Raw genomic sequence first — 23388 nt, 5'->3', positions numbered from 1 at the left:
AAGTGTATTTCTGTACCTTGTCATAGGTAAGCCTTCTTACCCATATGGTTAACAATAATAACTGTTATGTCTTATATCATAAAGCATATTTGTGCCCTGTAGTTTCTATGGGCCATTTTCACTAGTATACTAACTGTACATTTGGGGAAGGGGATGGGAGGTGCTTATTGCTAACATCTACTTTCAACAACAACAAAAAAAGAAATAAACAATACATTTTGCTAAATCAACTTCTTGATATACACTTTTAAGAAGGAGTAGCAAAAAGATTACCGTTAATTTGTACATTTGTGAAAATGTGGATAATCATGAACAGCCCGTTAATTACAAAACACTAATAGATAAAAACACAGTTTACTAGATGGGCACTTTTCCTGTTTGATAAAATGTTCAATTACTAAAACAAATCTCAACACTTATCAACATTCAGTTTGATTTTATTAAATATCATACAAAAAATTATTTCATACTCCTAAAATAACAGTACGATTTCAAAGTGTATGTCATTTCTTGTCGTTTACAACACTGCAGAATATACACAGCTGGATCTAACTTGGGCACAGCTAAAATTGTTTTGGCCTACAAGGCTTTAGATCTCACTAATTTGGGCACAACAGATGTTTTGAGCACATAAAGGTCTTTTTAGTGCAGTAATGTTAATAATAGCTGGTAAAGAGTTGTACATATACAGAAATGCATTTCAAAATATGTTAATCTAAATATAGCTTTATATTTCATTGGTTTTGAGGTTAAATGTTTTGAGGTTAGCATTTTAGTACTTAATTTGTATTTGCTTATTTTGAGCATAAACTAGTTTGTGAACACTTTTTATTGCCTCAACTTTGGTGAAATCTAAAACCCTGGCCTATGTCTTTTAGAGTACTGATACTTAGTTCATCACAAACTTAAAATAATTTAAGATTGCTATAAATAATCTAAAACATTAAGCTCAAGAAAAAAACCCAAGATTACTTAATGCTAAAAAAAACTGCATTTGGATTACCATCTGTTTTCAAACAGAATGGGTGTGCCTTTCAGTAGTTGAAATAGGTGTGTAATATTCAATTTTTATAATCATTTTAGTATGAAACAAATGTCTTTAATAGATTTCACTTTTCACATTGATCTAAAGTAAGGTACCCTGGTATATATTTTCTGTATAAAATATGCATTGCAGTACATGAAACAGTTTCAAATAATGTTCTATTGCGGTGCATTTAATAATCATATGTGAATATTCTTTCAGCATATTATTAATATAATTGTTCAACATCTAATATGTATAATGTGGTTATAAGTTACTTTGTGTGTTACTAACTGAAACATTTGTTTCCATTCATCAACATATATCCTTTAGTCAATATCATTCTTATACAATGGCAATGTTATACTATTGGTTTCATTAATCCAATATACTAATGAGTCTACATCAAAACTAGCCTCATAATCTTGTATTTTCCATAATCTCCACTGATTCTGTTGATGTGTATTTCCGTTGTCCCACAGTTGTGATGAAGGATTCCTTTCGAAAGAGTGGATTTTTCACAACAGAATAATCCGGTCGTAGTTCGGGAACCCCAGCATTCCACTCATCATGAGCGTCATGGTCATTATTGTTCCGAAGGTGCACTACACCGTCATCTTCGTCATACATAATTCCCTTGCTTCGAACTGTCCACTGGCTGTTAATCTTGTGTCCTCTCTCCTTGGAATCGGGGAATTCCAGACCCGCTGGCAGGGCTCCTATGATCAGCGGTGCCTGCAGGATTATCTCAGTACCGCCAGTGAGCTCGACGCGGAACTGGAATGTGTAAGTGAGATCTATGATGTCACAGAATTCGAGCTTCGATTCCGGAATGTAGGGCGGGACGGCAAGCCGCACACACGACCAGCGTCTGGCCTCGTTGTACCCGACATCCACCTCATCGCGCTTCTTGTTGACAATCTGTCGGAACGACGTTGACTGGTTGCTGGCGTGGTATTTGCTGTCCATCACGATGGCACCTTGTATTGCAGTTATCGTCCGGCGGGTCTTGTTTTTGATTTCCGCATGAATGAAGAGATCCTCCCCCGGGATGCCGCCCTGCTTGTTGACGGACACTTTAACCGATATCTTTCCAAACGAACACAGTGACACCAGTCGCTTTTCGTTCTCCATCGTCAGCACCTTTTCAACACTGCTTGGCAGCACACTCCGTCGGAGAACCAGAAACGGTTCACTCGTTATTGCATGATCACTCGTCCGATTGCCATGAGTTGTTGCCTTCAGGAGGTACGTGATACTTCCAAATTTGCCGATGTAAGATGATGGCAGGTTTTCGGGGAGCTGGTACTCAAAGGGAAACTCGTGTCTTCCTTTGATTATGCTGAGAGGTTTTGTGTCCTTGGTGTCGACAATGACTTTGGAGACATTGACGTAGGTCTCCTCGGCAGTGAATGCTTGCTGAGTGGTCTCATCCTCCCACCCGACCGATCCCTCGCCAATTATCGTGATGTAGATGGATTTAATGAATGCTGGACGCACAGTTGTCAGGTGGATGTGTCCTCGAACAATCTCTCCTGGTTGATACTGGTACTGTTCATCAATATCATGCTCCAGGGTAATGGACAGATGTTCAAACGAGGACATTTTGGCAGCACCTTCACCTCAGTTTTGACACCTGCCCATAATTAAGACCTGGCTAATATGAAACGAGATTAAAATTTTCAGTCTGTCTTGCGTGAACACATCATTAGATCAGCAGATAAGTTTCCTGAAGAAGAGAAGAAGAAGAAAAAATCAATGAAAACATCTTGAATTATCAATGATGTTATATATACTCCGGCTTGGAATTAATTGCCAGTTTTAAAGTCCACTTTCCTCATGGAAAAGTTTAGTATATCTAGGATGATTACTTACTTTTTTGAGGTTTCTTTTACAACATACAGAAATAGGGAAGTTTACTGCATAGTTTTCCATTATAGGAACGGTTTGTGTACTCAGTGTGCATACATTGAGATGTATATATATGTATACAATTTCCAGTCATACATTATTTTGTGAAACCCGGTTTACAGCCATTGATTATTTTGGATACCCAGTTAACAGAAATGAGTTTTAGTACACAATTTGCAGACAAATAATCTTAGTAGAGTTCTCAGTGTCGTGTCCCTACTAGCACCCACCAACCCATGTGTCGTGTAATATTTTGTTTAGAATATCAATTATTATTTATTTGTATCACTTGCCCCTACTACCAGTACTTCCCATGGGCTTGCAGTACCCAACATGAAAACAAAAAATTTAATATCAAATTTATAAATATAATGATTTTTTATTATCTTTTTGCAGACATTTAATACCCTGTTTACACATACATGTATGTGGACCTTAAATAGTCCTAGCAGTTGGAAGTTTGAATAATACTAAGCTGCATGACTTTATATGTTTCAAACTCATGTTAGCTTATAGCATGAATCATGTTTCTATAGTGTTATAACATTTGTATGATGTGTAGAGAAGTAATCAATAGATTTTCATTATAAGTACCAGGTATGTTTGGCCAGCTCACTAATTATTGGCTACTTTTATCATATGGTCATTGCTGGTGCAGCATATATTTGCTGGTGGCAACATGAAATTAATATATTATTAATTAATATAGTACTAAACATTTCATTGCTAACAAAAAGAGTATCATGGGGGTGGGGGTTCCACAACATTTCATGCTTAGTCTAAACAAATAGATTAAACAAAATTATTAAACAAAACCACAATATTAAAGACTCAATGGTCACCTGACATAATTTCATAAATTACTAATGTCAACGATAAGACATTGGGACATCGTCTTGGCTTCGTACATAATAAATATCATATTTCAAAATGATTCAGAAAAATATCCACCTGCCCACCACCAAACTGTGTTGATACAGAGAGAGAACCTCACCCTAACCATAACCCTAATCACCATTGTATTAATATACCGTAAATATTGAGGGACCTTAACCATAACGGTAAAGTTTAAACTAAGTGGGGGAGGCATTTTAAAGTGGTGTTAAATATAAAGTATTAGTCAATGTGAAAACAGTACTTTAATCAACTTACATAATGTCAGGTAATACTCAATTGGTTGAATTAACATAATAACATGTACATCAGGTGAGGTGGGGAAAGACAATTTTAAGGCTACAAACTCTTATGGTACTTACGTGGAAGAATGGTGTCCTAAAAAGAAGGGTGTGGTATCACCAGTTCACCCGTTTGTGTTTGTGCTATATTTGCCTTCACCACAAGAAGTGTATTGAGACTGACATGGGTGACCGACTCCGGTTTAACTCCTGGACATGTACTTGGTTTAGCCGCTATTACTTGGACAAATCCTGTAGTCGTTGTACCATACACTGTTTAACAGCCAGCAACAAACTGCAGTGGTTCCCTTCATATGCAAATTGGTTTGTGTATGATCAACACACAGAGAGAAGGGAAAAAAAAAAGGCTGTTAATATTGCCAACCAGAATCCATTCAGTCCAATACACTAGCTTACCAGTCTCTAATTGTATTATATCCAGCATATGGGTTATTTTAGGAATGCATAAACCTGTTTTGCCTGTCTACTTTCTTCCAGGTATACTGGGTGACGGTGTTCTTTGTTAGAAATGTTTCACAATAATAATAGTCCGTATATGACAAGTCAGCCAATAAGACTCGCACATTTGCTTTATATGTTGAACCTGCTTGATCCTGGCTGGCACATACATTCAGTCTTTCAGGGGTGGGTGCTGGGTGAGACTCTGCAGTCCGGTCACCTCTGAGTAGTTTATATTGTTGCTAGGTGAGCACCTCTCACTAGCATTATGTCCAGGTATCGACCAGCCTGATGGCTTCAAGAAAAATTAATAATCTTCTTTTTAAGACACAATATAAGTTACAGCTGGGATTACGGAGTCCTGTCTGATTGTTGAATCATGCTGCTGAGTGGTACAGAGTAATAGACACAACTTTAATCAGAAAAATTCCTCCAAGCCAGCTTACATTCAGTGGCCTGCTAAAGCCAGTGAGGGTGTATTCATATGTTAAATACCTGAGCACATGTTCAGCTGAAGTCCTTTGTCTATTGAACTCGTCACACTAAGTCATGTGGACACACACAAACATGATTTTAGGTCTCATTGCATTGTTAAAAATCACTGACTGTTGGGCTTTCAACAAAAACGTAATGCAACAGACATGACTGATGTATCTGTGGTTGTTAGCTAAAGGTTAAAGTTAGTTTTCTTTAACAAAATTACCAGAGCACATTGATTTATTAATCATTGGCTTTGGGGTGTCAAACATTTGATAATTTTGACATATAGTCTTAGAGAGGAAACTTGCTACAGTTTTCTTTTAGTAGCAAGGGATCTTTTATATGCATCATCCCACAGACAGGATAGCACATACCACGGCCTTTGATATACCAGTTGTGGTGCACTGGCTAAAATAAGAAATAGCCCAAAGGGCCCATTGACGGATCAATCCTAGATCAACTGCACATCAGCCAGGCACTTTACCTCTGGGCTGTGTCCCGCCCCCAGAAATAGAAATAAATGATAGGAAAGGACTATTTGCTTAACATCACTTCAGTACATTTAACATACAGCTATTTGGTGTCTAGCGTATGGTTATTTTGACACATGCCACCACATAGGCTACCCTGACTAACAAATAAGCAATGGATCTTTTGTAAGCATTTTCCATAGGCTGAATAATACATATCATGGCCTTTTATATACCAGTTGTGGGATACTATAGTCCTTCCCTCAGGAAACGCCTTTCTTTTTTTTCATACTATGGAATTTACTACAAGTTATTTATTTCTAAGCCGACTGTTTTCTAAATTGCACACAAACATAGTATTTTTATTTATTTTTTCAAAACACTTACTTTTCTTCTTATGTCAAACCAAATTGAAATTATTCACCAGAAACATTTTTTGTAGGAGGATGGGATGGACTATAGTTAGAATGGGAAAAACAGCATAGATAGTAACTGATGACCCATAATATGTTTTTGCTACATCCTACCCAAAGTAAATTATAAATTTACTCAAAGGAGACTCAGTCTTCTTAATCTATTTGTTTAACCATTTTGTTTCTGTGCTTGAATGGCATGGATTAGCCTTTTCATGATGTAATTAAACTGTGTGCGCCACATGCGCTGTCACACTACATAGGGGTGAAATATCAGTACACTCTTTCACAATAGTGTCAACACTCGCAATAGTAAACTTTGCAATATTTTTTCTTCTTTTTTGTTTTCTTTCTATTTTTTTCTTATTTTTTTTTTACAAGTTTGAAGGGACTATTGTTTCAGTTTGTATTGGGAAACCAACATTTATTTATTGACATTTCAACACATTGTTAAGTGAGCCAGGGTTAAAGACAGTTGCTAACTGTGACAGTTAGTTTAGATATTGAGAGAAGAAACTTGAAGCTTTCAAATATATTAACAGAAAAGGATCTTTATGCATGTCCTCTTAGTATTGGTTACAATAGGATAAAATGTCATGGATTCACCAGTTGGGATGGTGCCTGATGTGGTCATAAGAAAAAACTGGAGAGGTAATAGAATCGCCAACCCAACAACCACTATCCCTCATATGTACAATATATGTAATAAATTTTTTAGTGCCAAGGTGATAAAACGGTTCATTTATTAGTCCCCTACTAGTCCAAATGGATCGGACTATGGGTTTTATCTTCTTCTGTCTGTTCATCTGTCTGTCCCACATAGTTTTCCAGATTGGTTTTTTTCAGAATGCCTTGATATATTTAGCTGACATTTTGTGTATAGTTTTATCATGTATTGTTACAGATCAAGTTAGACTTAAATGCAATTTACCCATTTTTGACTGAGTTATGGCCCTTGAATTTAGGAGATATAAAAATTTGTTTTCCTGATTTTTGTTATAGCAATTCCTCAAAATATCGAGATGAAATTTTGTATACATATTTATCATATACTATTACAGTTCTAGTTTAACTTTCATGGCGATTCATCCATTTTTCACAGAGTTATGGCCCTTGAACTTAATAGATACAAAACACTTGTTGGGCTTCTTTTTTTTTGTTGCAATACCTGAAGATGTTGAGATGAAGTTTTGTAAACAGCTTTATCATGTACTGTTACAGATCTAGTTTAACTTTTATGGAATTTACCCGCTTTTCACAGAGTTATGGCCCTTGAATTTAGGAGATATGAAAAATTGTTGGGTCCAGTTGGAGACATGTATTGCTTTAGCAGTACTCTCAGAATGCTTATTGTCTCACTTTCTAGGTCATCTTGTTTGCTGCTTTGACACTACATGTATCTTGATTAAAATTCACATTTAAAACACTGACATAATATTCAGCTAAAAACAATTGGTTATTGTCTTTTTGTCAAAGGTCATATGTTGTTGTTTTTTAATATTAATTTCAGTTTGATAAGTATTGTTCAAGTGGTTGGCTGAATTATGGTCAAATAATATTGCTGGGTCAAGGTCATCTGGTCAAAGATCAAGGTCTGAAAAGGTATCACAAATTGTTTGACCTCTCGTTTGTTTATTTGTAGAAGCCTTCAAGTCCATTACCATCTGCTGTCAATGAAATCCTGTTAACAGAGAAAGGAACAACATTCTATGTGCTGTCAGAGGCAGGTTTGGAGGTAATCCCAGTGGACAGCCTGTTTCCAGCAGTAGGTCAGGAGGAGATGCCCCCCTACATCGTTAGTGTGGATCTGTCCACTGAGTTTCTTCTCAGTGTTAAAGACAGGTGAGAAGGAAAAACACAGTATACATCTGTTAATATATTTACTCACTTTTTTTCCTAAATTAGTTTTCATTAAAATATCTTATTAATTTTTATTATGTATATAAATCATCTGGGCCTAACCTAAATAATGGTAAAAAATATTTTTTTTAAAATGTTTTTAAATAGTGAGTGAAAGATGTTTTTATTAATTTGCAGAACTTTAAGATAATCATTTTAAAACTAGCCCTTTTACTTTTTTTAACATTATTTGTTTAAATATTTCACTAACCTATAGTTATTCTAACCGTGCTTTGAACAACTGGTCCCTTATGCAGACCTTGCCATTTGGGGAGTTATCACGCTCACTCCCTATCACTCCCTAAGACTAGTTCAAAGATAGCAATTTTTAATTACCTTAGCATATGAATTAATATGGTATTGATCAATATGGTAATACATGTATCTTAAAGTACTCCCAATAATCTAAGGGGGCGGGACACAGCCCTATGGTAAAGTGCCCACTTGATGCACGGTCAGTGTGGGATCGATCCTCGTCAGTGGACCAATTGGGCTATTTCTCGTTCCAGTCAGTGCACTACGACTGGTATATCAAAGGCCGTGGTATGTACTATCCTGCCTGTGGGAAAGTGCATATAAAAGATCCCTTGCTGCATTAGGAAAGATGTAGCGGGTTTCCTCTGATGACTATGAGTCAGAATTAACAAATGTTTGTCATTCAATAGCCGATGATTGATTAATCAATGTGCTCTAGTGGTGTTGTTAAACAAAACAAACTTCAATAATCTCAATTAGGGGAGCAATCAATCACTTCTCTTCATTTGATTTCCACTTTGAGGTCTGCTTCTGTATACTGTTCATTTGTCATAGATGCTGAATATATACTGCAAGTTTGATTCTTTTTAAAACAGAAATTATGGAAAACATATTTTTAAAGTTGTATTTTTTTGGTATAGGAATAATAATTACATTGTGTTTTATTTATGTAATTCCTAAGAACGAAAGTGTTGATTATTTCCAGAATGAGGTTAAACTTCTTGAACCATCTGGAAGAGTGGAAAGAAGAAGCGATGGAGCGTGCTCACAGTGTTGTAGTGGCCAAGGTAATTCGTTATACTTATAAACACAGTGCTGTTAAGTTTTAACTTCTGACATCACATTACAGTCATGTACATCTGTTATTAATATTTCTTAAAAATTAAACAATAATATTAAAAGCAATGATAATATAATTATATTAGGATTTTTTTTCTTCTGTATGTGAATACTGTATTGCCTGATGAAGATACAGTGTAAAAGTCTATGGTTAATATTTATAATTAATAATAATATTATAAGCAGGGTGAAATGAGACATACAGGGATAAAAAATGCATTGTTAGCAGGTGGCCAGGATATAACCCAGTGATAAAGCACTTGCTTCATGTGTGATCAGTCTAGGATCAATCCCCCATCGGTGGATCCATCAGGCTATTTTTCATTCCAGCAAGTGCATTATGACTTGTATATCAAAGGTTGTGGATGGTGCATATAAAATATCCCTTGCTGCTAATGGGAAAATGTAGTTTGTTTTCTCTCTAAGACAATGTCAAAATTATCAAATGTTTGACATCCAATAGCCAATGATAAATAAGTCAATGTGCTCTAGTGGTGTTGTTAAACAAAACAAACTTTAACTTTAACTTTTGTTAACAGGTGGTTCAATTTGCTTTCTTTTCCTTTCACAAAACAAACAAATCATCAAGGACAGCATACATGAATCGTAATTGGATACAATCCCAGAAATTATATTAAATTAATTAATTAATCAAAAAGGGTTTAACCCTTCAGACCACGTGTCATTTAACACCTAATGAGTACTGATGAAACAGTGCATTAAACAGACATTCCTTTCCTTTCCAGTGTGAAGAACTGAACAGTGAGTTAGACTTGAGGCTTCACCTGCACCAGCCGAGACCACGGAGGGCCGAGTTTGATGTGCATAACGTCAGGGCAGGTCAGTATTCTTCATCTCGTCACAGTGCTGATGGGAGACAGATAATTGTCAGTATTAAGTCATCCGATACGGCTCAATATAGATATCTTTGTCTGCTCTTGAGTCATGTCTCATGCACACTTCCTTGTATTTTCCATTCAAGGTCGTAACATACATGTAGGCTTTAACCTGTCCATCAATAAAAAAAACCACCATAAAAAGACAGAATAAATATTGTTCAAAGCAAACTGCATATAATTTGTATGTTTTATTGAAACTGGGTTACGGTTCACATACATTTACAAGCAGTAATAATATATGAGCTCGTGTCATAGACAGATTTTTTAAATAAATAATAATATGTTGAATTAAAACACAGACATATAAATGAATGGATGGATGGATAGGTGGGTGGGTGGGTTTTGGATGAATGGATGGATAGATGTATGGGAAGATGAATTAGTGGGTTGGTGTGGTGGAAGGATGTATGGGAAGATGAATCAGTGGGTTGGTTTGGTGGATGGATGCATGGGGAGATGAATCAGTGGGTTGGTGTGGTGGATGGATGTATGGGGAGATGAATCAGTGGGTTGGTGTGGTGGAAGGATGTATGGGAAGATGAATCAGTGGGTTGGTGTGGTGGATGGATGTATGGGGAGATGAATCAGTGGGTTGGTGTGGTGGATGGATGTATGGGGAGATGAATCAGTGGGTTGGTGTGGTGGATGGATGTATGGGAAGATGAATCAGTGGGTTGGTGTGGTGGATGGATGGATGGGAAGATGAATCAGTGGGTTGGTGTGGTGGAAGGATGTATGGGAAGATGAATCAGTGGGTTGGTGTGGTGGATGGATGTATGGGAAGATGAATCAGTGGGTTGGTGTGGTGGATGGATGTATGGGAAGATGAATCAGTGGGTTGGTGTGGTGGATGGATGTATGAGAAGATGAATCAGTGGGTTGGTGTGGTGGATGTATGTATGGGGAGATGAATCAGTGGGTTGGTGTGGTTGATGTTTGGGAAGATGAATTGGTGTGGTGGATGGATGGATGTATGTATGGGAAGATGAATCAGTAGGGTGTGGTGGATGGGTGTATGGGAAGATGAATCAGTGGGTTGGTGTGGTGGATGGATGTATGGGGAGATGAATCAGTGGGTTGGTGTGGTGGATTGATGGATGGGAAGATGAATTGGTGTGGTGGATGGATGTATGGGAAGATGAATCAGTGGGTTGGTGTGGAGGATTGATGTATGGGAAGATGAATTGGTGTGGTGGATGGATGTATGTATGGGAAGATGAATCAGTGGGTTGGTGTGGTGGATGGATGTATGGGAAGATGAATCAGTGGGTTGGTGTGGTGGATTGATAGATGGGAAGATGAATCAGTGGGTTGGTGTGGTGGATTGATGTATGGGAAGATGAATCAGTGGGTTGGTGTGGTGGATGGATGTATGGGAAGATGAATCAGTGGGTTGGTGTGGTGGATGGATGTATGAGAAGATGAATCAGTGGGTTGGTGTGGTGGATGTATGTATGGGGAGATGAATCAGTGGGTTGGTGTGGTGGATTGATGTTTGGGAAGATGAATTGGTGTGGTGGATGGATGGATGTATGTATGGGAAGATGAATCAGTAGGTTGGTGTGGTGGATGGGTGTATGGGAAGATGAATCAGTGGGTTGGTGTGGTGGATGGATGTATGGGGAGATGAATCAGTGGGTTGGTGTGGTGGATTGATGGATGGGAAGATGAATTGGTGTGGTGGATGGATGTATGGGAAGATGAATCAGTGGGTTGGTGTGGAGGATTGATGTATGGGAAGATGAATTGGTGTGGTGGATGGATGTATGTATGGGAAGATGAATCAGTGGGTTGGTGTGGTGGATGGATGTATGGGAAGATGAATCAGTGGGTTGGTGTGGTGGATTGATAGATGGGAAGATGAATCAGTGGGTTGGTGTGGTGGATTGATGTATGGGAAGATGAATCAGTGGGTTGGTGTGGTGGATTGATGGATGGGAAGATGAATGGATGGATGGGTGGATTGATGGATGAATGGATGGATGGGTGGATTGATCGATGAATGAATAGATGAATGGGTGGATTGATGGATGAATGAATAGATGAATGGGTGGATTGATGGATGAATGAATAGATGAATGGGTGGATTGGTGGATGAATGAATAAATGAATGGGTGGATTGGTGGATGAATGAATAGATGAATGGGTGGATTGGTGGATGAATGAATAGATGAATGAGTGGATTGGTGGATGAATGAATAGATGATTTGATGGATGGATGGATGGGAAGATGAATGGGTGGGAGGGTGGATGAATGGATGGATGGAAGGTGGTTGGATGGATGAGAAGACGAATGGGTGGATGGATGGAAAGATAAATGTGTGGGTGGATGGATGGGTTCGCAGCTGAATGGGTGAGTGGATGGGTTGACTGCTGATTGGGTGGTGGTTGAGAAGATGGGTGGATCGGTGGGTTGGTAGATGGATTTTGGATGGATGGATGGGAAGTTGAATGGGTGGGTGGGTGTATTTTGTATGGATGGATGGGAAGATGGATTTTTGGACGGATGGGTGGGTTTAGTTTTTGGGTGAATGGATGGATGGTTGGGTGGGACTGGATGGATTGATGGATGGATGGGACGATCAATGGGTGGGAGGAAGGATAGATGGATGGACACATGAGTTGGTAAGCAAACAAATGAACATACATGCTGAATCTTCATTAACAGTATGGTAGGAACCCATGCACAAGTTGCTCCCAGCTCCACTTTGAGATTCTGTTTGCACTAATACATGTTACTATATTTTAAAATATTCATTGACCTCTGGACAGTTTCTGGATGTTCCTCATGTTACTGTTTCAGCTGAGCTGGTGATGCACTCGGAGCGTGTTGTGCGACACTGTAAGGGAATCAACCAGGCTCTCTTCGAGCTGAAGGACGAGTTCAAGAAGATGAGTGACGAACACGACAAGCTCACCAAGAAGTTCAAGGAGGACATTGAAGCCCTGGAGACGATATTCATAAATGCTACCAAATCCTCCAGGTATACCTCACGTGATGTGTATCTTTGTCTGTCAGGTCAGTTATGTTGTCTCTTTAATGCTTGCCACACAACTACCGATTAAAGCTGACCTAATAGTAGTGTCAGCGTTAATCAATAGGTGTGTGCAGGGCAGAAGTGGTAGTTGCATCTAATCTGCAGCTTTACCAGATTAGACGGTTGCATCGAATGATGTGTGCAGGAGCACACTTTCAGACTACTGCAGACTCGACAGTCAAGTCGGCATTAATTGGTAGGTGTACACCAAGCATTATACTGTACAACTATACACAACTATGACATCATGCATCTACAAACTGTTAAATCATGGTTGTGACATGTGTTTTTTGGAGGTAGAATTAATAAAGCCTGTTTTCCTTGAGCACAGGTGTTTACGCATTGTACGAATACGTAGTTACACATGTGTTTACGCATTGTACGAATACGTAGTTACACAGGTGTTTACGCATTGTACGAATACGTAGTTACACAGGTGTTTAAGCATTGTACGAATACGTAGTTACACATGTGTTTACGCATTGTACGAATACGTAGTTACACAGGTGGCATCCTGTCTAGACTAAATATTCAAATAGCATTTGTTAGATACCTCGGGGCAGGACGTAGCCCAGTAGTAAAATGTTCACTTGATGTGCAATTGCTCTAGGATCGATCCCCGTTGGTGGATCCATTGGGCTATTTCTCGTTCCAACCAGTGCTCCACAATTGGTGTAACAAAGTCCATGGTATGTACTATCCTGTCTGTGGAATGGCACGTATAAAAGATCCCTCGTTGCTCAATGAAAAGAGTAGTCCATGCAGTGGCGACAGCAGGTTTCCTCTCTCAATACCTGTGTGGTCCTTAACCATATGTCTGACACCATATAACCATAAATAAAATGTGTTGAGTGCATCGTTAAATAAAACATTCCCTCCCCTTCCCCCTTGTTAGATACCTAATATCCATAGTTTAAAATGTACCAAGGTGTCTTTAAACAAATATTCCTCTATTTTTCATATTTTTGATAATAATTTTTATAATGAACAAGATTGTAAATAAACCTGTTTTGTAAATTCAGTACCGGTATATCACTATGCATATATGTAATACGCCCTGTGTATCATATATGTTTGGAAACTAGTATTAAAACAGATGTTTATTTTCACAGACTGGTTGCCCTGCAGAATCAGCTGAGCCAGGAACTAAACAAATTCATGTCAGTGATACGCATTTCACTACGTCAGTTCCGACAACACCTCGACGACACTCTTCAGATGCTCCGAGAATCCAACGCTCGCTTCATAAAATCATTCAAGTAAGTCTGTCGTAACAAGCTGTTCTCACACTGACTGGATCTTCAGAACATTGTTAATATAAGTACAACTCTGTTTTTAATTCAATTATAGATAATTACAACTTTGCATCTCGTAGTGCAACGCAAAAAGACATACATTGATGAGGTGATGTTGTGCTTATGAGAGCCCAAGGTCAACAAGAGCTGAACTGTCTCCTCCAGCTGCTTGTTTTTATTCTTCTCCTACTTCTCCTATTTCACCCACACACATCCACCCTCTCTTCTTCTTTTCCTTCTTCTCATTTTTGTTGTCCTCCCCTTCCTTTTTCTTTATTTTTGATAGATCCAACCATTTCATCAAAGGACAGTTTGTCACTACCTAAACCATGATAATTAAGTTACAGAAGTAACAGTATCTAACATGAGCAAAATATTTTTAAAAACTGAGTTGCCATTCTGCTGTAGTTAAGGTACAAACTTTGTCATTTTGTTTTTGAAACAGATTTGTATGTAAATTTTAATGGAATTTTAATTTTTTTAAAGTTGTTTTGTGTGTTTTTTGGGCTTTTTTTTACTTATTATGGTCAGTTTTCGGTGTGGGTTAAATTTATCTCAATGTCTGGTTTCAAAGTTCTAAATCAGGTTTGGTTGATGGCACATTTTATCTTGCCAAAATGTTTATTTATGTTTATCTTCTCATTTTTTTCTGTCAGGGTGTTTTCAGATGGTGGAAACTTCTGTCCTGTTGAAATAGAAGATTACAGAAAACGTCTTGAAAAAATGTCTAACAAGATAGATGAGAATGAGGGCTCCATCATGTCTGATTTGGAAGGCATGGAATCTAAACGCCTTGATCAGGCAACAAAGGTTGCTATGGAGTTTGAAGACAGGTACTATAGTAAATAGGCACTGACTGTTCAGGACTGTAAGAATAGGGGATATGCTGGCAGGTCTGCCCTACCCACCCCAACACTCTTTGTTACTAGAAAATGTACACTCATACTTGTTTGTTAAAATATGTACATTTAAACAGATAACTTTAAAATAGCCAAAATTGTACTTCTAAAATATTACTTATTAGTAGTCTAGCTGCTAGGAAATTATGTCCAAAGATCAAAAGCTTGGGCCCCTCTTTGTTAGTAAATTTGGAACATGTTATAATTATTATGTTTTATTTTTATTGCTTGTAAAATATTCCTATTGTAAAATGTTAGGAGAGGCCTTAATATAGGCAAACGCCTGTTGGCCAGTCCCCATACCACTACTGTTTTTGAATGGCAATAAATATTGTTTAAATCAAAAGCTTGGGCCACCCTTATTTAAAAAATCCTAAGTGTAAAAAACAATGGTATATATGTTTTATGATACACAATCTCATTTTGGTCACCATCAACTGCTGTCAAGTGCAGCCTACTCAAGTGGCACACAGATTAAACAGCCATTTGTGTTAAGAGGTTATTTTTTATTCTGTTCTTTTAATAAGGTATAATAAATAATTGGCTGTGACTTAGCCAGTCAGGTTTGGTACGGTAGTTTAAAAAAAAAAAATGTATGGTTGTTTGAAGAAGACTCTGTCATTTACAACTTATGTTGATCATAAGGACTCAGTCTTTTCATGACTTATGTTGATCATAAAGACGCAGTTTTTTGTCACAACTTATGTTGATCATAAGGACTCAGTCTTTTCAGCATTATTTAGGTTTTCTTTAAGGGATTCAGTTTTCTAAGAAGACGCACACTATATTTTGTACACTTGTTGATATATAAACATTTGTTGTTGAATTTCTGAATGTTTATTTTACATTCTCATGGTTGCCATTGAGCAGTGTTACTATCATATATGGTATTATTTAGCATGTAACTATACTTCCTGTGACCCAGTAGCACCTGTCTGATACTTCAAAGTTTTATCACATCACTGCCTAATGACAGTTACATTTGCAAATTGGTGAAAGTAATCATTTCTGTAAAGATAAGCACAAAAATAAGTTGTATCATCATTTTATATTGAGTTGTAGTTGACGTTTTAATATGACTTGCAGATTCAAGAATCACATGTTTGACCTGATCTTCATGGAGAAGATTGCGCGATGGTTCACCAACACTCAGGTGAAGATCAAATCGGAGGTTGCCGATAGCAACACACAGGCTCAGAAGCTGGCTCAGTATCTGGTCGATCTAGAAAGGCGCATTGATGCCTGTGAAAAACCCAACCTTGACAAAGAGGTAGCTATTTCCTGAGGCACCAGAACAAACAGATTTTCCCACAAATGTTTTTTGTTTTTTTTAATACTTCACGACACAGCAGATGGTTCATACATTTATAGCAGTTAATTTGAGGGCAAATCTAGGATTTCACTGTGGGTGATTAGCATTTTAAAAGTGATCACTTGAACCCGTGAGGACCAGCGGGTCTGTGGAAAGCTATATCACCATGATAAAGTAAAGCATCTTGGTGTTTACTCAAGAAACTCTGTGTTTAAATGAAAAGAGGGTCAGGACATAGCCCAGTGGTAAAGCATTCGTTTGATGCGCAGTCGGTCTAGAATCAATCCCTGTTAGTGGGCCCATTGGGCTATTTCTCACTCCAGCTAGCGCACGACGACTGGTACATCAAAGGCCGTGGTATGTGCTATCCTATCTATGGGATTGGTGCATATAAAAGATCCCTTACTACTAATGGAAAAATATAGCGGGTTTTCTCTCTAAGACTATATGTCAAATTGCCAAATGTTTGACAGCCAATAGCTGATGATTAATAAAGCAATGTGCTCTAGTGGTGTCATTAAACAAAAAAAAACTTTAGCTTTAACTTTATCTCCACACACATCTTTCTGACTGTCTCTGCATGTTTCTCTCCTCTTTTTTTTGTCACTGTCTCTCTCCACTGTAAACATGTTTGTATACATGTAAGTTTGAGTCAGGTTCAATGTGTCCATTTGGTCTTTGATTCTTTTAATGAAATTATGGCTTTTAAATTGTTATAAATTTGGTAATTATTATTGCACATAAAAAAATATAGATTTGCCTTGCTTTAGGACATATCATAAATGGAACACTTGGAAACGAAAACTTTACATTTAAATGCAGTCGAAAATGTATAAGTTACCGTATATTTTTGCCTATAAGTCAGTGGGGGGGGGGGGGGGGGCAGTCGACTTTTAAGAGGGCTAGAAAATTTCACAGAAAAAATCTTACTGTTTTTTTGGGATGATTTTGCAAGTTTTATTGCTGAATGTAATTTGTGTGGTCAAGAGTTTAGTAGTGGTATAATTTTTCAAATTAAAATTAAAAGGCTGGTTATTAGTGTTCACATTCCTTACCTTTGGTTTGTAGCAAATTACGCCACTGCTTGTGACTTTGAAATGTTTGTGATATTTGGAGTAAACTGAATTTATTTCAAGAGAATAAAATGGCCATGTTACAACTTGCAGCAAATCACGTCTACACAGCTTAACGAGAGTCTAAAGTCACTGATGGAAGCGTTCCATGCTAGAAGTCTGTATCTTAACTGTGGTGTCAAGACGAAGACCGTTCTGACATCTGATTCAAGCAACACACTGAACCCAGGTGAGACAGACATTACGAGGTTCTGCTTTTAACATGATTAGGTTTTTCATTCCAATCAGTGCACCACAACTGCTATTGTGGAAAAATGTAGGTGTTTGCTCTGATGACTATGAATCCTAAATACCAAATGTCTGACATCCAGTAGCCGATAATTAATTTATCATTGTGCTCTAATAGTGGTGTTAAACAAAACAAACTGTTTTATTGGGTTTTATAAATAACCTGTTGGGGTCAGCTTTGGCTAAAATGTTGTCAGACATTCAATCTGGCAGCTGAATGTAAAAGAAATAACAAACAATCCGTATAATTAAATTTAAAGCAAAATTACTAATATTAATGCTAAAAGTTCATATTTTATTTTGAATAATTTGTTTGGTCCATAAACAATAATGCTCAATAAGACCAATATAAAGTGATGTCATCAGATATGATGTTCCCTAATGACGTAATTTTTACGTTCATCGAGAAATGAACGGACACGTGTTGCTATGGCTGGACAAGTAGGATGACATTATATTGTAATTAATTATATACATAGCAATGAAATATATAAATCGACAGAAACCATAAAAGTGATATCCGGTGAAAAGTCGTATTTTCACTGTATTTTAGCTACAGTCAAAATAGAAATTGTATTCACTTTTTTGTCAAAGTTCATGATTAGATTGTCTCCCTTTGTCTGGTTTATTCGTATTTAAGAGCAATTACAATAAAATATCTAAAACAAATTGAATACGAAGCTAAGTAATGATGACACAATGTCTTGTCATTGAGTGTAAGTTAAAATTTAACGGCGTTCGATTCATTTTGTTTTTGTGGGTTTTTAGGAGGATCACTTTGTCACATATGTTTGCACAGCAGTATTATTAAATAAATGTTAATTTCATAATTAAATAAAGATTTCTTTTAAAAAGTCTATGGTCAAGTAAATTTTCTGGAAAAGTTTCATCGGAAGAAATATATCATGGCGTTACATGTTTTCGATAGGATAAGCAAATGATATTAACAAAAAGCGAAACATATTGTCAAAAATATGGTTTTCACACATCACTCATTGACATTAAAATCATATTAGAAGAAACCCCAATAACTGATTTATAAGTTCACTAAAGCCAACCAAACAATTTTAAGACATTAATGAATTGCTGAAACACCAGTGACACACACCTTTATTCAAGGATCTGGGCCCAGTTACACAATACATTGTAAGCCTAGTTTTGCATGTAAAAGTAAATGTATAACTAAACCACAATTAACAATTATACTATTAGCACTACGACAAATCTGGTTTGAAGTACACATATTTCATATTCTTTTCTGCTTAAAATGCTCCATCTCCCATATTGATGTCATTTTCTACATGAAGTAGATGCCAAACACATGTAAATGTATGACTGGTATAACTGCTAGTCGCAGATGTAAACTTACAATGTTTTGTCAAATTGGCTCCTGTACGTTTTTCAGCATCAGCACGTGTTGGTTTTGCTCAAGAGGTGCCTCCCATGAAGTCAGGCAAAATGATGTCAGAGGATCCATCTGTGGGACTCATCAAAAGTATCATCAAGTAAGTCATTTCTCTTTCTTTCATTTTCATCCATTTCCCCCTTTCGTTTGTCTCATTTACATCTCAATTTTTCCAATATAGCAGCTCCTCTTTAACTTTTAACTTCTTTTGCTGTCCATCCCCCTCCTTCACTGCTACTAATATACAGCTTCCATTTAATTAGTTGCAGACCCCTCCTGGAAAATATCCTCTCCTCTCTCTCTTTCTTTATCACGGTCACAAAATGGTCATAGTTTAAAATGTGGTACGGTGTCATCAAAAAAACAAATGTCTGTTTCTAACCATTAACAACTACCTGGACATTATTACCCATATGATTTAAAATATTTTGAAACATATCAGTGTTACATCCCACTAGAACGTCAAGTGAGAAATAACACCTCGTCATTTGATGACGTTATACCACTGGTGCACTACGATCGTACCTGAACCTTAATCAAACGAGTTCAGTCATATAAATTGAAATCGATTATGGGTAGGTAATAAATAGCATATCAAACTCGCTACCTTTTTGTATCATGTTTATGTCTCTCATGAAATAAGTTTAATTGTCACTCTAAAACTCATAACAATTGAAAATGATTTCACTCTGGACATAAACATGATACGAAATGGAAGCTCATTTAATATCCTATAATGATCACTGTAATATAACAAGTTTGTTTTCTAGAACTAACAAAACGAAACAGCGGTTCAAACCTCATGAAATAATTAGTTGTAGCTTTTTTAATATCCTATAATTATCACTGTAATATTATAAGTTTGTTGTCTAGGACTAACAAAACCTGATAGTGGTTTAGACCTCGTGAAATAATTACTTGTAGCTTGTTTAATATCCTATAATGATTACAGTAATATAAAATGTTTGCTTTCTAGGACTAATAAAAGCAAACAGCGGTTTGGACAGGACGGAGATCTCGATGGTGACACTCAGCCATCAGTGACGCCGGGTTCCAGCAACCTGCCAGCGCTGTCGGCGAGCTCCAATAAAAGTCCAAAGTCCGGCCGTAGAGGAACTCTCTCCGTGATCTACTCGGAGACCCCGAGTAACAAGAGGATCTCGTCTGGGTGAGGTTCACACCTGATGACTCTGACACGCACAGTGAACTCTGTCTTACCAACTCAAGAGTGTTTTTAGAAAATATGTTGCTCTTAAAATTGGGGGAAAAGGAGATGGTGACATAAATTGCTTGTTGGATACTCTGTGCACACACAGCAAACCATGTGTTACCAACTCAAGAGTGTTTTTAGAAAATTTATTACGCTTAAAATTGGGGGGGAAAGGAGATGGTGACATAAATTTGTTTGATAGATACTCTGTACATGGTTACATGCACAGTGGATATTCAAAAAATTTATTAAATCTCTTTATGTGGTTAATATAAACCAGTAGTATGTACAGTGAAATCCCTCTAAACTGGACCCTCTGTAAACTGGAATTCCCTCAAAACCGGATGTTTTTTAAGGTCACTTTTTAAATATCATTACAGAACATAACCGCTTTAAACTGAATACCCCTTAAAACCATGAGTGTCTGGTTTAAAGGGGTTTCAGTGTACATGAAGTTATAATTGTTTGAAACATAAAATATACATTTTTCGCAAATTGACATCTGGACTTTTGCAATTTTGAAAAAAAGAAAAAGTTTTCAATTGTCCAATAGATTTTTCAGTGATGTAGTCCTTTAGAAGGTAGATAGGTACTGAATGCATATTGCTGTACCAGCTCCATTTGAGAAAGAGTTCACTGTATTCATAACCATCCCCTTTATGTTATGCAATGCAGATATACCTTTTTTTTTAAGATCTTGTTTTAATTGTACTCCCTCCTAAAAACTTAATTTTTTTTTTTTTTTTATTGATTTCTTTGGCAATAATAGAATATTTCATGTGTTTACTTCACTGCAGTCATTTTCGAAACCGGATTTTCAAGATTGATAAGAAGTTCTACGTGTTTGGCGAGAAGCCTGAGGAACAAGAGGACACCCATCTGATTGGAATTGTTCGCAAAATTCTACGAGAGGCCAACGACGGACTTCTGTCACATGCTGAGGTATTCCAAATGTATTTTTAGTGATACATGGTACTACTGGTATGCCCTGAGATAAAAATGCACTGTATGCTATGGGAATTCCACATTTTAAATTCAAAAGTTAATGTAATTAAAGTCCAGAGACTTTAAGAGCAGGACATAGCCCAGTGGTAAAGCACTTACCTGATGTACAGTCGCTTTAGGATCGATCCCTGTTGGTGGGCCCATTGGGCTATTTCACATTATTTCTGTCTGTGGGATGGGAAAATATAGCAGGTTTGGTCAACACTTATATAAAACGTTATCAAATGTTCAACAACTATTAACCAATGATGAATAAATCAATGTGCTCTAGTGGTGTCATTACACAAAATAAACTTTTAACTTTTAGCTAAAGTAGTGAGTGTAGATAAGCGTGGGTCCTGGCTCTGTCATTTTGATAGTCTAACCTATAAAAATACCATGTTGTTGAAGTCTAGGGACTTTGCTTCAGTCTTGAGTCCTCACTTGAAGCTTCATAAGCATAGGTCCTGATTTTAATGAGACTATTTTAATTGTGTACTTCAGTTGTACTACCGTCAGAAAGGTAACCGCTCAGTGACGAGGCCCCAGTCTCTGCCAGAAAACTTTGATGGGTGTGCTGACGTTGCTGTCCAGAAACTGCTGTCGTACATGAAACAAACCACCGACTACCATAACCAGTGTCTGCAGGGTTTGTACTGTCTTGCTAAATATAATCCAGTTAAACTAATTTATTTATCTCTTATCTATCTTCCAATCTATTTAATTTTGCTCTTTTTTTATGTCTATTTATTTATTTGTTTATTTGTTTACTTATTTATTTATTGTTTACTTGTCTGTTTATTTATTTATTTGTTTGTTTACTTATCTATTTAGTTACCTATTTATTTCTTTAAAGTGTTAGTTCATTTAGTTAGCTAGCTAGTCGGGGTTTTATTTTGTATATATGTATTTGATGTGTGTGTATATATATATATATATACTGAAACAAAAAAGAAACTTCCGATTTGTACATATAGTATTTGTTGTGTTAAAGAATTCATTGTGTAATGAAATTATATAGGTAGTATTAGCCTTGAGCTGTATTATCAGGATTCATGAATTTTATCAATTATTTTTGCACTGTTAATCGTCGACAACGTGAAATTCAATTTGCACATGCATGCATGGTTCGACATGTCCCGTGTAGTATTCGGTCAAATTTTTTTACTTGTCTTACTGACATTGTTGTCAAGTGAACAAAAACGCTTCAAAATTTGTAAAAAAATTAACCTTTTTTACATTGTAGCATTTTTAGTATGCCAAGAATACCCAATAATTTACGCGAACGTGCGATTGGCATGCTTGGTGCTGGCATGTCGACAGAAGACGTTGCAAGGCATGTTGGGAGTTCTAGTCGAGCGATACGAAATCTTCGCGTAAGATTTCGAACGACAGGAAGCACCAACGACTTGCCACCTCGTGGATGTCCGCGTGTTACAACACGTGGTCAAGGCCGCTATATCATGAACACGCATTTGCGCAATCGATTCCAAACTGCCACTGCTACTGCTGCTAACACACCTGGGCTTCATAATAACCGAATCATTGGGCAAACTGTTCGTAATTGTCTGCGGGAGAACGGTTTACATGCACGACGTCCTTACGTCGGATGCGTTTTAACGCAACATCATCGTCTAAATCGTCTTAATTGGGCACGTGTACACACTCATTAGATACGGCGACGCTGGAATACCGTTATTTTTTCGGATGAATCCCGATTTTCTTTACAACGTGGTGATGGCAGGGTGCGCGTCTACCGTTGGAGAAATGAACGCTATGCTGACTGTTGTGTTCTTGAACGAGATCGTTTCGGGGGTGGGGGTTCTGTCATGGTCTGGGCAGCCATTTAAATGCTCAATGTTACCGCGATGACATTCTCGCTCATCACGTCATTCCTCTGTTCCATAACAACGCCAACATCTCGATTTTTCAGCATGATAATGCCACCTCTCATACAGCTAGACACTGTAAATTTTCTTGGGACAAATAACATTGATTTCATTGATGACTGGCCCACTAAAAGTCCTGATCTCAACCCCATCGAGCATGCCTGGGATAG

The 23388-nt window shown here is 37.2% G+C and overlaps 2 protein-coding genes across 2 annotated transcripts in view; one reads left to right on the top strand and one right to left on the bottom strand.

The window, feature by feature from the left end:
• The window catches only part of LOC121384418 (coiled-coil domain-containing protein 180-like), a 72513-nt gene that overhangs the window by 41666 nt on the left and 7459 nt on the right, over window positions 1-23388 (top strand). Inside the window, exons 18-29 of the mRNA XM_041514809.1 lie at window positions 7575-7774; window positions 8793-8874; window positions 9673-9766; window positions 12629-12809; window positions 13976-14122; window positions 14815-14991; window positions 16144-16327; window positions 17536-17671; window positions 19136-19235; window positions 20112-20303; window positions 21143-21287; window positions 21834-21978. Of these exons, the coding sequence (XP_041370743.1) occupies window positions 7575-7774; window positions 8793-8874; window positions 9673-9766; window positions 12629-12809; window positions 13976-14122; window positions 14815-14991; window positions 16144-16327; window positions 17536-17671; window positions 19136-19235; window positions 20112-20303; window positions 21143-21287; window positions 21834-21978 (1783 nt within the window). The remainder of the gene's footprint in view (window positions 1-7574; window positions 7775-8792; window positions 8875-9672; window positions 9767-12628; window positions 12810-13975; window positions 14123-14814; window positions 14992-16143; window positions 16328-17535; window positions 17672-19135; window positions 19236-20111; window positions 20304-21142; window positions 21288-21833; window positions 21979-23388) is intronic.
• LOC121384419 (arrestin domain-containing protein 4-like) lies at window positions 422-5018 on the bottom strand. The gene is made up of 2 exons (XM_041514810.1): window positions 4192-5018; window positions 422-2753 (listed from the first exon to the last, which is right to left on the bottom strand). The coding sequence occupies exon 2, from the start codon at window positions 2627-2629 to the stop codon at window positions 1442-1444; it is 1188 nt and encodes a 395-aa protein (XP_041370744.1). The 5' UTR covers window positions 2630-2753; window positions 4192-5018; the 3' UTR covers window positions 422-1441.

Source organism: Gigantopelta aegis, chromosome 10 (assembly GCF_016097555.1).
Source record: "Gigantopelta aegis isolate Gae_Host chromosome 10, Gae_host_genome, whole genome shotgun sequence".
Taxonomy (NCBI): Eukaryota; Metazoa; Mollusca; class Gastropoda; order Neomphalida; family Peltospiridae; genus Gigantopelta; species Gigantopelta aegis.
This window is presented reverse-complemented; position numbering and strand designations above follow the sequence as displayed.

Bases quoted from the DNA above. Each gene is read 5' to 3' on its own strand.
- LOC121384419 (XM_041514810.1), bottom strand. From the start codon at position 2,629: ATGTCCTCGTTTGAACATCTGTCCATTACCCTGGAGCATGATATTGAT.